This window comes from Sinocyclocheilus grahami, unplaced genomic scaffold, assembly GCF_001515645.1.
Source record: "Sinocyclocheilus grahami isolate Dianchi unplaced genomic scaffold, SAMN03320097.WGS_v1.1 scaffold39.1, whole genome shotgun sequence".
NCBI classification, from domain to species: Eukaryota; Metazoa; Chordata; class Actinopteri; order Cypriniformes; family Cyprinidae; genus Sinocyclocheilus; species Sinocyclocheilus grahami.
In genome coordinates this window covers 364,106-377,590 of record NW_015505218.1, presented here as the reverse complement: position 1 = coordinate 377,590, position 13,485 = coordinate 364,106, and the positions used below count along the sequence as shown (strand labels likewise).

Genomic DNA, 13,485 nt, shown 5'->3' with positions numbered 1-13,485 from the left:
ATATATATATATATATATATATATATATATATATATATATATATATATATATATAAATAAAAAAAATTAAAAACCAGCTCAGTGTACAGTTTATATAAAGGAATTTTCCTTTTTGATTTCTCACAGGTGTTTTATTTTTAATACATTTTATTAAATTATACGTTGCATTGTGTTTTAGCATACACTAAAAAAACTGGTGTAGAAACAATTTTCACTGATAAAATGTTAGTAAACAACAATGAATTAAAAAGAAACAGCGAGTGACATAATGAGTGACGTATTTTTATACGTCAGTGTATGGGTAATTTTCTGCCAGGACATTATCCTGCATATATTTTCAAATTTTTCAACCAACCTTTTTCTTAAAGTGTAGATTAAACGATATAGGCCAACATTTTGTTTCTAAAATAAGGTCTTCAATGTTGTACCAATCGTATTCAAAGGTAAACTACAGTCATCCACAGATTGTGTGCATTACAAGCCATGTTTTTATTTTGTCAGTTTCTATTGGTCGTATCATATGTTCTTTAAAAATATGTTTGGCAAAAATTGGCTGAGAGGTAGCACATGGAAGCACTATCCCAACTAACAAAAATGTATTCTAAGAATGTTTTGCTAATGCTCCAATTAAGTTCTCTGAACACTCAAAAAAAAAATTTTCATGCATTAAAATCAATCAGAATTTCAGAGGAAATTAACGGAATGTTCCATTTTTTTTATTATTATTTTGTAAACATAGGAACATTAATTTGGAATCTTCTCAAAACAAGTAGTAAATGGTAACATTTAAAAAAACATTAGATGAATGACCAACTAAATGGGTTCAGAAAAAAAAAAGTTTTATGAATGACGTTTTTGTGCTAACATTTTGAGAACATTATTCAAGACCCGCTAACTGTGAACAAAGGTTCTATTAATGTTACTGGAAGACATTTTTCAATTACTTTGATTGCGGCACCTCTATAGCAACCTAGCGATTTTTTTACATTTTATTTTTTAACAGTGTGGTCGAAGAACAGCAAGCCGGTTCACACCACTATCCTGAACCCTCATATCCACCTGATCGGCGAGGAGGCTGCCTGCATCGCCTACATTCGTATCACGCAGTATCTCGACACAAACGGAATGCCATGCACTGCCCAGTCAGAGGAGACACGGATCTGGCATCGTAAAGACGGCAAGTGGCAGATAGTCCACTTCCATCGCTCAGGCTCTCCGTCTGCCATCACTAAATAAGAGAGTCAGGTAACAAATCTAAAACTGAATTATTATTGTTTATTATTATACGTGAATTTGATGATTGCAGAGGCAGATTCAACAATCAATAAATGTAAATACAGAGTTCTGGCATGAAACTCTAGATGGCGCAGTCCGATAGGTCTAACTCAATCTGACCTAATGACATCATTATCACATGGCACTGCTGATTGGTTCTCTCCTGTATCGGTAGCCAATGAGCTCGCTGCTCAACATTCAAATATATGATTAGTGCTATATGAGCAGTTGCAGCTTGCTTCAGAAACCCTCCACCTTCCCCAGCTCCACCTGTATAGATCTGCTACGAGGTGATTCATGTATGCTATATGGGGGTTATTTCATGTATGTTATATTTGCAGCAGCAATATTTCTTACATGCTCACAGCAGCATGTTGTGGATGTATTGGCAGTAGCAAGTCTCGGTACTCCGAGAGTTGTCATGACAGAACCATATTTCTTAAAATGTTATACTATTTTACATTAAAAAATAACATTAAGACTACAGCTTTTTGTAATTGCTGGGACAAAAATTGATTGTTTTTTTTTTCAATACTTTTGTCACTTTTTTCTAAACTCTTCACAGTGTTGGCTAAACTGTGGATAATTTTTCATGTAGTACAAAATCCATTACATGACTAGGCTACATTGGTCCATGTACGTTGCGTTCATTCGTTTTTTGATTAATTATTGAAAACAGAAACATGAGAAAATGTCAGCTTTTTAGTAAAAAAAAAAACAAGAATTCGTCTCGATTTTTTCGTTTTTACACCCAGGGGTAGAAGTGGATAAATAGCTTGGATTTTTGATTTCCATGTGTTCTGGAACTTTCCACTGATTGATCTTTAGACTTGCTCTGTAACATTTTGCATACTGACCTTACTTTCTTTTTCCATCTTAGTTGAAAATACCAGAGTTGCAGGATCACTGGCTTGAGGATGTACAAGCTCCCAGCTTCTCATCTCATTCCTTGAACTTCATTGGCCCTCTGCTTTACGGCGTCATCACATTCACATCAGCATTTATTCTCATTGCTCAGAACACTTCTTTATGGATAAACTATGATGAAGCCGCTGTTGCAACCCTGCTGCGTGGTATCAATGCTTTTGTTTTTAACATCTTGATTATGTTTACAAAATTAGCCACCATGTTTTTGACCATAAGTGCTACATTTGCAGATATTTGACACAAATGAGATATTTGGGACAACGGCTACATTCCAAAAGAGATCCTGTTTCCTAGGGGTTTCCACGGATACCTAGATTTTTTTCTCTCCCAACGGTTAGACATTAACTAGTCTTTTAATCTCTCTTATACACCTGTAATAAACTCGAATGTAATCTGATTGAAATGGATGTTTATATTATATTTGAAATAAAGTAGAACTGCTAGGTACGAATATAGTAATGACTTACACAGCTTGTCCTCCACTGCCCGATTTCCAGACAATCGCCATTGAACATTTTCTACCGAGTTTAGTGAAGCACATTGAACAGCAGTGAATTTCAGTATACGTTTAGCCCTTGAAATCAAAGCTGCATCTATGGCACAAAAAACACACACACAATCTATTGAACCCACATGATCCGCAATGCTAGAACAGATGGATCAAGGGGGCTGAGCAACCCACTCAACGAACTGTTGCTTAAAGTTAAAGCCGGTGCTGATGGTGGCAGTGGAACAGTAAATGCATGCGAGAGCTTGATATTTCTTTCTGCCGTACAGGGTTTTGAGATCCGGGTCTGGTGTGGTGTGCTCAGAGCACTTTGATAAAGTTCTTCCAGTAGAGCTGGTGTATTTGTTCTTCCTTTTGTATTTAGGATTCAGGGATTTTTTCTTTTTGTTGCAAAAGGAAGTCTCTTGAAAAAGCTCTTGAGGGTGTGTTTGATGTCTGGGCTTAACTTCTATTCAAATTCAATGGAAGCGTGTTGCTGGAGAGAGAGCTTTCAATAATCAGTGTTGACGTGTTTATCTACTGATGTCTTTTTAAGATGCTCTATTTGCTTGATCAGTCTTACTGTGACGGTCAACCAATGTACATTCATATTAACGCGAACAATCAAAGTTATTCAAACGAGAAAGTGGACACTGCTAACTCTATATAGTGATGCTCAAAAAGACCTAGCATTTGAACTTGTTGATATTGTATTCAGACTATTGCTGGTGAATATCTGTTATCTGCAGAGTGACTGCTATTCAGATCCATCTCTGTCTTATCTAAACATTTGTAAGGTATATTAAAATGTTTTTTGCATCTTATATAATGCGTGTTCAGATTTACTAAACCAGTTACATTTTTATTAGTAAAACGGTATGAGCTTAGTCGGATTTGTCAAATATTGCTTCTTGATTCTTAGTATTTACTTTGTAAAGCAAGAATGTTAACGTGATGATTGTATGCACGATTTTTTGCTTATCAAACATTTTGCCATGGCTGTATAAAAGCTGCTCTTCATCCGGTTGGGTCGTGTGATCACTGCCGTCAACAGACAACCAACTGTAAACTTTGCTATTCTTTTTCTGGTTCTATTTCAACACTTTCAGGCTACTTGTGGCACATTTGACAAAGATCCGTTCTTAATATTGAATTAATATTCAATTGTCATTATACAGAACCAAAGTTTTCCTCTTCTTTTTCCTCATTATTTATCTCCTTAGAAAGACATTTAGAATTGAAAGAAATCAAATGCATGGAAACTTTTTCTATGTCTTCTCGTAACGTGGTTCATTGTAAACGGCTACTGAAAGTGAGTTGCTTTGTGGCCTCTTTGATGTTTTTGTCTTCTTTATCGTTTCAGCACAGTTTATGAAAGGCCTAACAGCATCTTTTGATAGTTTTTGACGTATATACTGTGTTTTGTTGAGGCATGCTGTTTTCATTGTCAAAAAGTGGGTGGGTACGATATTGTTTTCTGAGTAAAATGTACTTTTTGCAGTTTGGCTCTAATGCAACCGGGCTTATAAATAAAAGTGCTTTACGAAGTGTTGTAGCTGTCATTGCGTATTTGTTGCCAATGAAGTTTTGAGGAGTGCATGTTATTATTGAAGTCAGCGTGAAACGGGGTTTCACTAGTCATTTTCAAAGCATTCGAAACGCCACATGCTGGTGATGTCTGCTGGTTAGAATGGTGTAAATGCAATGAAAAGTCAGCTCAAACGTGCATAAAAACACCTTTTACAACAGGCAAATGTTTTGTTGTGTAAATCTATTCATTGCAATTAAATAAGTACTGAGTAATATTAACTCACTCTCTGGTATTGTTGAGAGGTATAGTCAAAAATGACCAATCTTTTTCATGTCAAATAAATGTACTAAATTTTAGTTCAATAATATCTTTTATTTAATATTTTGTTTCATGGTACTAAATTACATTTTTGGAATAATCACTTTTTGAGCATAGACCTAAAAATGAAACGTCCAAATTAAACTGTTGTAAATCTGGCATGTTTTCAGTACAGACTTAACTTTGGTCTATTTTTTAAAGAAGCCACTTCACAGATTACTGCTAAAACAAAAAAAATAAAAAAGGTTATAGAAGTTTAAATTTCTTATTATGAAGAATGCACTCAAATTCTATTACATTTGAAATGTTTTAAATGTTAAATATATTTTCCAAAACATGTTTTAGTCTAAAATCACGTGACAATCAAAACCATAATCTAGGTTATTTGTGTTGCAAATTTGAGATTGATATCACAAAAAATGAGCTTTCAGTAAGATTTTGTTTGGGTGCAGTACCAAATATTTCCACTAGATAAAATTTGTTTCCTGTTGTTGAAAAAAATCTTATAAATTAATAAACATGCAGTATTAAATGATGTGGTATGCCTAATATTCTCAAAAGACTGTAACACCTGAATGAAATATAAATAATTTACACAAAACATCATATATAGGTTTAAGGTGCGAGTCTGAGGAGGCAAGAAAAATGTTTCCAAACTGACAACAGTACGCACTATCAACTAGGTTAACAGTGAAAATGTTATATCTCCATTGCCTAAGTTTTGAGGAGTGCATGTTATTATTGAAGTCAGCGTGAAACGGGGTTTCACTAGTCATTTTCAAAACTTTAAATCAGCTGAACCGATTGCTTCACCAAACGATTCACTTTTTCAAAGCATTCGAAACGCCACATGCTGGTGATGTCTGCTGGTTAGAATGGTGTAAATGCAATGAAAAGTCAGCTCAAACGTGCATAAAAACACCTTTTACAACAGGCAAATGTTTTGTTGTGTAAATCTATTCATTGCAATTAAATAAGTACTGAGTAATATTAACTCACTCTCTGGTACTGTTGAGAGGTATAGTCAAAAATGACCAATCTTTTTAATGTCAAATAAATGTACTAAATTTTAGTTCAATAATATCTTTTATTTAATATTTTGTTTCATGGTACTAAATTATATTTTTGGAATAATCACTTTTTGAGCATAGACCTAAAAATGAAACGTCCAAATTAAACTGTTGTAAATCTGGCATGTTTTCAGTACAGACTTAACTTTGGTCTATTTTTTAAAGAAGCCACTTCACAGATTACTGCTAAAACAAAAAAAAATAAAAAAGGTTATAGAAGTTTAAATTTCTTATTATGAAGAATGCACTCAAATTCTATTACATTTGAAATGTTTTAAATGTTAAATATATTTTCCAAAACATGTTTTAGTCTAAAATCACGTGACAATCAAAACCATAATTATGGGTTAAGGTTATTTGTGTTGCAAATTTGAGATTGATATCACAAAAAATGAGCTTTCAGTAAGATTTTGTTTGGGTGCAGTACCAAATATTTCCACTAGATAAAATTTGTTTCCTGTTGTTGAAAAAAATCTTATAAATTAATAAACATGCAGTATTAAATTATGTGGTATGCCTAATATTCTCAAAAGACTGTAACACCTGAATGAAATATAAATAATTTACACAAAACATCATACATAGGTTTAAGGTGCGAGTCTGAGGAGGCAAGAAAAATGTGTTTCCAAACAGACAACAGTACGCACTATCAACTAGGTTAACAGTGAAAATGTTATATCTCCATTGCCTGAGACTGCCCTGAAATGTAGCATGCATCGTCTCATATTGGTGCATACTGTCTGTATAATGCTTAATGTGTTACAAAACATACCCTATAACGCTCAAGCCCCAACAATTGCTGCTCAGATCTATATTTCATCTTCTTTTTCGTTCCCTGGTCTGAAGTCTGACACCCTATGGAACCCAATGGAGGAAAGTTATTAAATTTAGCACATCTGTCTAAACTTATCCCATACTAAATTTGGAGCGTCTCTCTCTGTAACTCAAACTCAACAAATTAAATTTGTTAATGGTAGTAGTCAGATTGAGATCTGTGCCAAACCTCCACTTTCCTATGTGCTTTTACTTTTGTTGTTTTGAGTTATGGATAATGTTTGCATGTTATAAGGGCTACAACAATCTGATGTTATTTTTTAGCCTATTTTATTGCACATCACAATGGACAGCAAGATAACATGATCTAAGGACAGCCACTGAGACATAAAATACCAGATAATATATATATAATCTGTGCAATTGTCTAAAATAATTCACAATCATACCCTTTTTAAAAGCAGAATTTTATATACAGTAGTAACACTTCATACCTACATTATTTTCAATTTTTGATGAAGAATAAAGAAAGACTTTTTCCCAGCACCGATCTACAAAAAGAGTAATATTAGATGATGTAGACTGGAACGGGCACATTTTTAAAGGTGGATTATACAAAACTTTACATAAGTTAACACAAATCACTTTGGCAACTTCTATAATGCAGCATGGGTTTTCAAAGGAATGGACATCGTACAGTCCTCATGAGCCTGGATCAGTGCAGTCGTTTTGTTCTGGGTTCAGGCTCCGAGTTTCAGCGATGAGACGCTTGACTCCCACCATCCACTGACTGACTTCAGCAACATGGTCCACCATCAGACCTCTGTGGATCTCATCAGCTGCATCCCAATTTTTTTTTTTCAGGTCTGAAACAAAGCACATCTAGCATGTTTTTCTCTCCCTGTTTGCCTAAGTCTCTGGATTACAGGTAATAATGTTGTAAATAATGTTCAGTTTCTTGCACAGACAGATTGTTTCGCTTCATAATACCACAAAATATATCATCAGGAGCCACGTGTATTTTTTTTTCTTGCCTGCATATGCTTTTTTGACTCTTACAGCACCGGCAGCTGAAAACTTGCATATTATAAAGCACCAAGGCCCACAGTTTCAGCTAAACATCTTTTTACTGTTCTTCTGAACAACAACAACAACAAAAATCACCTACATCTTATGCCGAGTTCACACTGCACGATTTTCAAAGACGTCGCATCACTATTGGTTTCACACTGAACGACTATCTAGGGTAGCATTCAGTTGCTGTTGTGTTCACATTGCACGATGGAACGACGACAGGAGGTTACACACTGCATGACTTTACAATAGGAAGAATCGCTGACAGCGCTGTCTGGTGCAGGGTTGCCAGGTTTTCGCATAAAAAACAACCGGCGGCAATCACGGATTTGGCAACACTGGACCGCAAACTACGTTTCATATAACTCCTCCCCGAACTTCCCGCTGCCCTGTATCTTGGTCTCTCATTGGCTGTAGGTCATCGCAGATGTAGTTTTCAGTCAGAACTCATTTCACACAGTGTGATTGTGAATCGCCGACAGCTCCAGATATTTAGCATGCCAAATATTTCATGGGCGTCGGCGAAGCGTCTGCGATTCCCTCAGTTCGCGTCTTTGATAATTCACACTGCGTGATTGTCATTCGCGTGAACGAACACCGATTTGCCTCCAGTTTCGGGCATTTGTCGGTGATTTCGCAAAACCTGTCGGTGAGTGAAAAATCGGGCTAAAATCGTGCAGTGTGAACTCGGCATTAGATGACAAGTATATTAACAGCAAATTTTCACTTTTGGTTGAACTATCCATTCAAGATCCTTCTAGGATCTGACAAGCAGTCAGGCAGGACAGATCGCTGGGAGTAACATGACTCTAAAATGCTTCTCATGTGACCAGTTCTTGAGAGTCTCAGATTTCCTGATTGCATACATCAGTCACGTCACTGTTACTTTGTGTTTTAAAACAAAAAGATGTGCTTCACTTGCATGTTGATATCAAGCAAACTGAAGAAGTTCCATAAAGTTTTGTGCATGTATATACATTTATGTGCTGATTAAAAATCAGATGGTTATTTTCTTTTAAAGCTGCATGTAACTGGCAAAACGTAAAGGGATCAGGAAATGCAGAATCAGATTATTATGTTTCTCAAGGTTAGTTTATAAAGTTTTCCATCCTCATTTTCACTCTCTGTGAAACACACTCGATTTAAAGGGGCTTTTCCTCTGATACTCAAGATGCTTAGTGGCAACACTTATATTCTGGTCTGATGCAAGATGTATAGTGACATACAAACTCCTTTTGCAATACTTTATGACAGAACCAGTGCGTGTGAAAGACACTCTGAAGACTGAAAAAGACTCACCTTGTGACAATCTATGCATCCTATGTTTAACCAAAGGAGAAAGTTTTCCACTTTTCCACATGCCCTCAAAAAGCTTCAGACGTCTTTCCACATCATCACAAATCTGTTTCTAAAAACAACAATGACACACATGGTACATACATATCCATTTCTCCACTCTGACATGTCAAAATAAATATAATGGCAAGAAAAGAAAAAAAGCTCTAATAACTATAATATTTTTTATAAGGTTTGGACCTATTACAAGGTGTGAGAATTTGTATGTTATGTGGTTTGATCCATTAGCTCCATTCAGGGGCCATTTACACGACAAAGTTTTCAGCCAAAAATGGGAAACTTTTTATGCATTTTGACTGTTCGTTTACACAACAACAGCGTTTTGGGGACCAAAAACACATATTTTTGAAAACGGGTTTCAAAGTGCAAGTTTTTGAAAACGTCATCGTTATTGTTTCCGTGTAAACACCCAATACGGGAATCTTTGAAAACAGTGACGTCATGCGCTTGCGCAGTACATGTTAGGTATGTAGACATGTGCGGTACATGTCGATTGTAAAGGCAAGCGCGAACAAACATACACAACAATGGCAGAGTACATGGTACTGTTGTTGCTGCTCAAGAGTTTGCTAACGCTTCTTCAGCAAAGTGTGGATTTACCAATATTACAACCAACAGCGGAGACGCATCATATACAACATATAATCGTCACTTCCCTACAAGTACTGTTTAGTAACAAGGTGGCAGCGCCAACTACTGGCCTGGCATACGTAATACAGCGTTTTTGGTCGTTTTCGCAGATATGTGTTAACGCCAATCGTTTTGAAAACATTGTTGTGTATACGTGAAACTTTTTAAAAACGCAAGGGAAAATCTTTTCCGTTTTTGACTACATCATTGTCGTGTAAACGTAGCCTTAGTGTTACATATTATCATTGAGATACTATTACAGTTTTTGTTAGTTTTTGATTTACATTTTTATGTTTTCTGCTTTTAAGTTTAGTTAAAATCGTAGTAAATCTATTGTGTGATTTTGTCATTTTATTTATTTTTTAGGTGTTTTTAAATATCTTATTTTATACATTTTTTTGTTATTTTAGTACATCAATTGAAAGTGAGGAATGTTGCATTGTTAACATTAAGGTTTTAGATTTAGTTCAATTATAACAACCCTGGTTCCATTTATTTGCAATAAAATCCTTAGTGTAAAATGTGTTGCTTTTTCCTTATTTTGAAACTGTGCAAAACCATAAATATTTCTTGCTTGTTTCATGCCATAATGCTTTTTTTCATTATGTGTTTCCCACTGGTTGAACCTTACAGGCTCTTGAACTTTATTTTCAACCAGTTTCAACATTGACCTTACCTTTACAGTATGTCTGCATGCGTTCAGCGCTCCATAAAGTGGTTCTTGCACATCCTCAACGGATGGCTCTGTCTCCAGCTCTACCGCCTCCATCTGTCCGTCTGAGGGAGTTTTGGGACATACGGAGGGTGGGGTGCTGCTGTCCATCGGAGGAGGATTCATTCCCTGGGGCGGCGTTGGCATCGCCACTGGTGGGGATTGCATCTCTGATCCAGAACCTACAGCGGGAAAATAAACCATTTAGAATTCATAAATGAATTCATTCTCTTTTTTTTCGTCTTTACACATGCAGATTTAATATGCATTTTCTTTACAGATGCTAACATTTTTTCAAATTCAAAATTCACCCATAAGGAGGCCATATAAGAAGCTAATTTAAATTTTTGCTTCTTATATTCTGAACTAGAAAAAAAGCTCTGACTTCTCCAGAGTTTAAATGGTCATATGCTTAAACATTTCAGAAGAAAAATGTCTGCCACATTCATGTTTTTGAACTCGTCCTAGGGGTGTCCATCTGATTTGCACATGTACATGTACCTAGGATGTCAATAATACATTAATAACATTTAGCAAAGCAAGGAAAATTAAAAACCTGGTGGTTCTGCGATACAAATTAATAGAGGTAATATGATGGAAAACAAAAAAGCAACCAACTCATCATGATTAACCAGACAACTTTGTGATGAATTAGTTTAATTTCTTAATCAAGAAAATACAGTCCATACAGTAGAACAGTTTGCCAAAAATGCATTTTGTCATTTGCTGCAAACATGTACATTAAATAGATGAATCAAGATAGATGTAGATAACATTTAACAGTGGGATGACCTGTGAATTGGGGTGCATGCACCCTCTTATTGAGGATATTTCGCTTTGGTCCACCTGAATCCTTCTGCGAGCCATATGAAAACTGCGGTGGGTCGTTCCACCCGTGCTCCTGATTACCTGCGCAGAAAGCAACATTATGAGTGAGCGCGGATCTGTGCATACCGTATCTAGCCATCTACGTTTTCTAAAGCTGTGCAAGGTGATGATAAGGTCTTTAGAGTTTTCTTGACTCAATCTAGAAGTTATTTCTCTTAGGCCCAAACACCGTGATCACAAAGGTTTGACTGTAGACAACTGTAGACAACAGAGTGAAAATGTGATACTGATCCTAAGCACATTTATGCTTCCAACTGGTAGGTAATGTGTGTAAAATCACTATTTTTTTCTTACACATTAAAATGACAACAAGACTAATGTAGTATGTGCAAATTACACTCATGTACTTTTTTAACTGTCGCAGAGTAATTACTTATTCCAAAGAAGAACCTGCTGAGAGAGTATGCCCTTTCAGACACACTCAGAGTTTAAGTACAGGACGACCCCAAAAGTGCTAAATTTTGCCATTTTCCTGTGAAAGATTCTATGGGTTGCCAAAAGATAATAATGACAGTTTATTACTCAGAACTTTCTGAGAGCTCCAACAGAATTACTGTAATTATGAGAAGACGTGAACGCTTTATGTTTTGTGAACCAAATCACATCGTTCTGGGAAACAAATTGTTACTGTAGCTGGGTATGAAAGCCCATACAGAGGAAAATAATCTGGTCAAAATGTATTTTAAACATAAATGTGACCCTGGAGCACAAAAGCAGTGTTAAGTCGCTGGGGTATATTTGTAGCAATAGCCAACAATACATTGTATGGGTCACAATTATAGATAAAGATCATGTTCCATGAAGATATTTTGGTTAATTTCCTACCGTAAATATAACAAAACTTAATTTTTGATTAGTAATATGCATAGCTAAGAACTTCATTTGGACAACTTTAAAGGTGATTTTCTCAGAATTTAGATTTTTTTGCACCCTCAGATTCCAGATTTTCAAATACTGTAGTTGCATCTCAGCCAATATCTATGATATTGTCCTATCATAACAAACCATACGTCAATGTAAAACCAATCAAACATGTATTTCAGGGGCAAAACAAATAAACTTAGTCTACATTTAGGCAAAAGGCAAATATGGATGGAATAGTCTACTAGAGGTCAAAATGATTTAATTTAGATGTTTTTAAATATTTTATTTATTTACTTATATATTTGAACATTGTATATTTTATTTGTATTTATTTATTTATGGAACATTGTAAAACATTTGACGTTTCTTCAAATGCTACACTAGAATACATTTTAAATGCAACATTAAAAGGAGTTAAAAGCACCACTATTTTCTTATATCCTGGGTGGGAGTCGCCGAAATGTATTGGGCTGGTCGTTGTGTTTAATGCACCTACACCAGTAACTTCAGCTGCCACGTCTCAACATGAGCTGTCAAACGTAAAACACTCATTTCTTTGATAGCCAATTAGTATTGGGTTTGTTATTGTTCTATCGCGTTTTTCTCCATTAGTGATAGCAACAGTCCTCGTTTAAATGTCAAGAAAACTTCCAAATGAATGTATCCGGGAATGAATGAGAGCGACATGAACTTCTGCTGCTGTTTACTCACACGAGCATCACACTTCACACGGAAGATTTACATGACACGTTTTATAAACATGTAATATTAGTTCTATACACTCTTACCTGGTTTTACAAAGTCGCTCATCGCAGCCTAGACTCCAACATCAACACTGTGGGGAAAATTCTCCTCGTTCTTCTAGTTCTTCTTCTTCGTTGGATTTTACCGGCAGCTTGCATCCGTAATGCTGCGGTACTGCCATCTTCTGGAGTTCATGAACTCCTACACAAAGCAGCGTGTCATATTCGAACTATTAAAGGTGGGGTAAGTGATTTCTGGTAGCCAATGTCGATATTTGAAATCACCAAAACAAACACGCCCCTCCCCAAAAGGGTCTCGCCCCTATTTTGATAGCGCCGCGCCACATATACGTACGCAACCCAGGCAACGATTAGTTCTGTGAAACAAAGCAAAACCAATGTTACACCGTGTCTACGGACGTGAGCGGCACGGCAACAAATCCCCGACAGAAAACTGCTGCCGGGTTCTATTTATGACGTGCTGACACACATTTCAAATGGTTTTCAGCGGTGGTTTGATCGCGTCCAGTGTAGGCAGACTTTAGCTGTTGTACACCGGGGGCCGGATTTAGTGATTTGGGGGCCCCAAGCAAAATACAGGAATGGGGCCCTATACAATTTCACACATTTACAACCTTGAGGTTTCTTTCACTGTTGCTCGCTGCTGCACGACCGTGTCCCATAGTTGTGTCCAATCTTTTAGATTTTTCATGTACATGTTATAAATAAATGATTTAATGTTGTAAATCCCTTGTTCATATTTAAACAGGTTATAATAGTACTAGAGTAGGTTGGACACTAGGTGGTGCGTTGGGGTAATTTTCACTATGCAATTG

The 13,485-nt window shown here is 36.1% G+C and overlaps 2 protein-coding genes across 2 annotated transcripts in view; one reads left to right on the top strand and one right to left on the bottom strand.

Moving 5' to 3' along the window:
- The window catches only part of camk2a (calcium/calmodulin-dependent protein kinase II alpha), a 51,615-nt gene extending 47,374 nt beyond the window's left edge, over nt 1-4,241 (top strand). The window contains exons 17-18 of the mRNA XM_016267565.1: nt 1,004-1,245; nt 2,156-4,241. Coding sequence (XP_016123051.1) covers nt 1,004-1,236 — 233 coding nt within the window. The 3' untranslated portion in view covers nt 1,237-1,245; nt 2,156-4,241. The remainder of the gene's footprint in view (nt 1-1,003; nt 1,246-2,155) is intronic.
- A 2,447-nt stretch (nt 4,242-6,688) lies between these two features.
- sra1 (steroid receptor RNA activator 1) lies at nt 6,689-12,851 on the bottom strand. Its single transcript, XM_016267564.1, has 5 exons — nt 12,695-12,851; nt 10,947-11,063; nt 10,119-10,336; nt 8,756-8,864; nt 6,689-7,248 (listed from the first exon to the last, which is right to left on the bottom strand). Exons 1-5 carry the CDS (start codon nt 12,714-12,716, stop codon nt 7,085-7,087), a joined length of 630 nt encoding a protein of 209 aa, XP_016123050.1. The 5' UTR covers nt 12,717-12,851; the 3' UTR covers nt 6,689-7,084.
- Nucleotides 12,852-13,485: the final 634 nt, after the last annotated feature.

Excerpts from the sequence above, each read along its gene's own strand:
- sra1 (XM_016267564.1), bottom strand. The coding sequence starts at position 12,716 with ATGAGCGACTTTGTAAAACCAG. Across the intron at positions 11,064-12,694 it reads GAGCGACTTTGTAAAACCAG|GTAATCAGGAGCACGGGTGG; the intron begins GTAAGAGTGTAT and ends CTTTCTGCGCAG. Across the intron at positions 8,865-10,118 it reads CATGCAGACATACTGTAAAG|AAACAGATTTGTGATGATGT; the intron begins GTAAGGTCAATG and ends TGTTGTTTTTAG.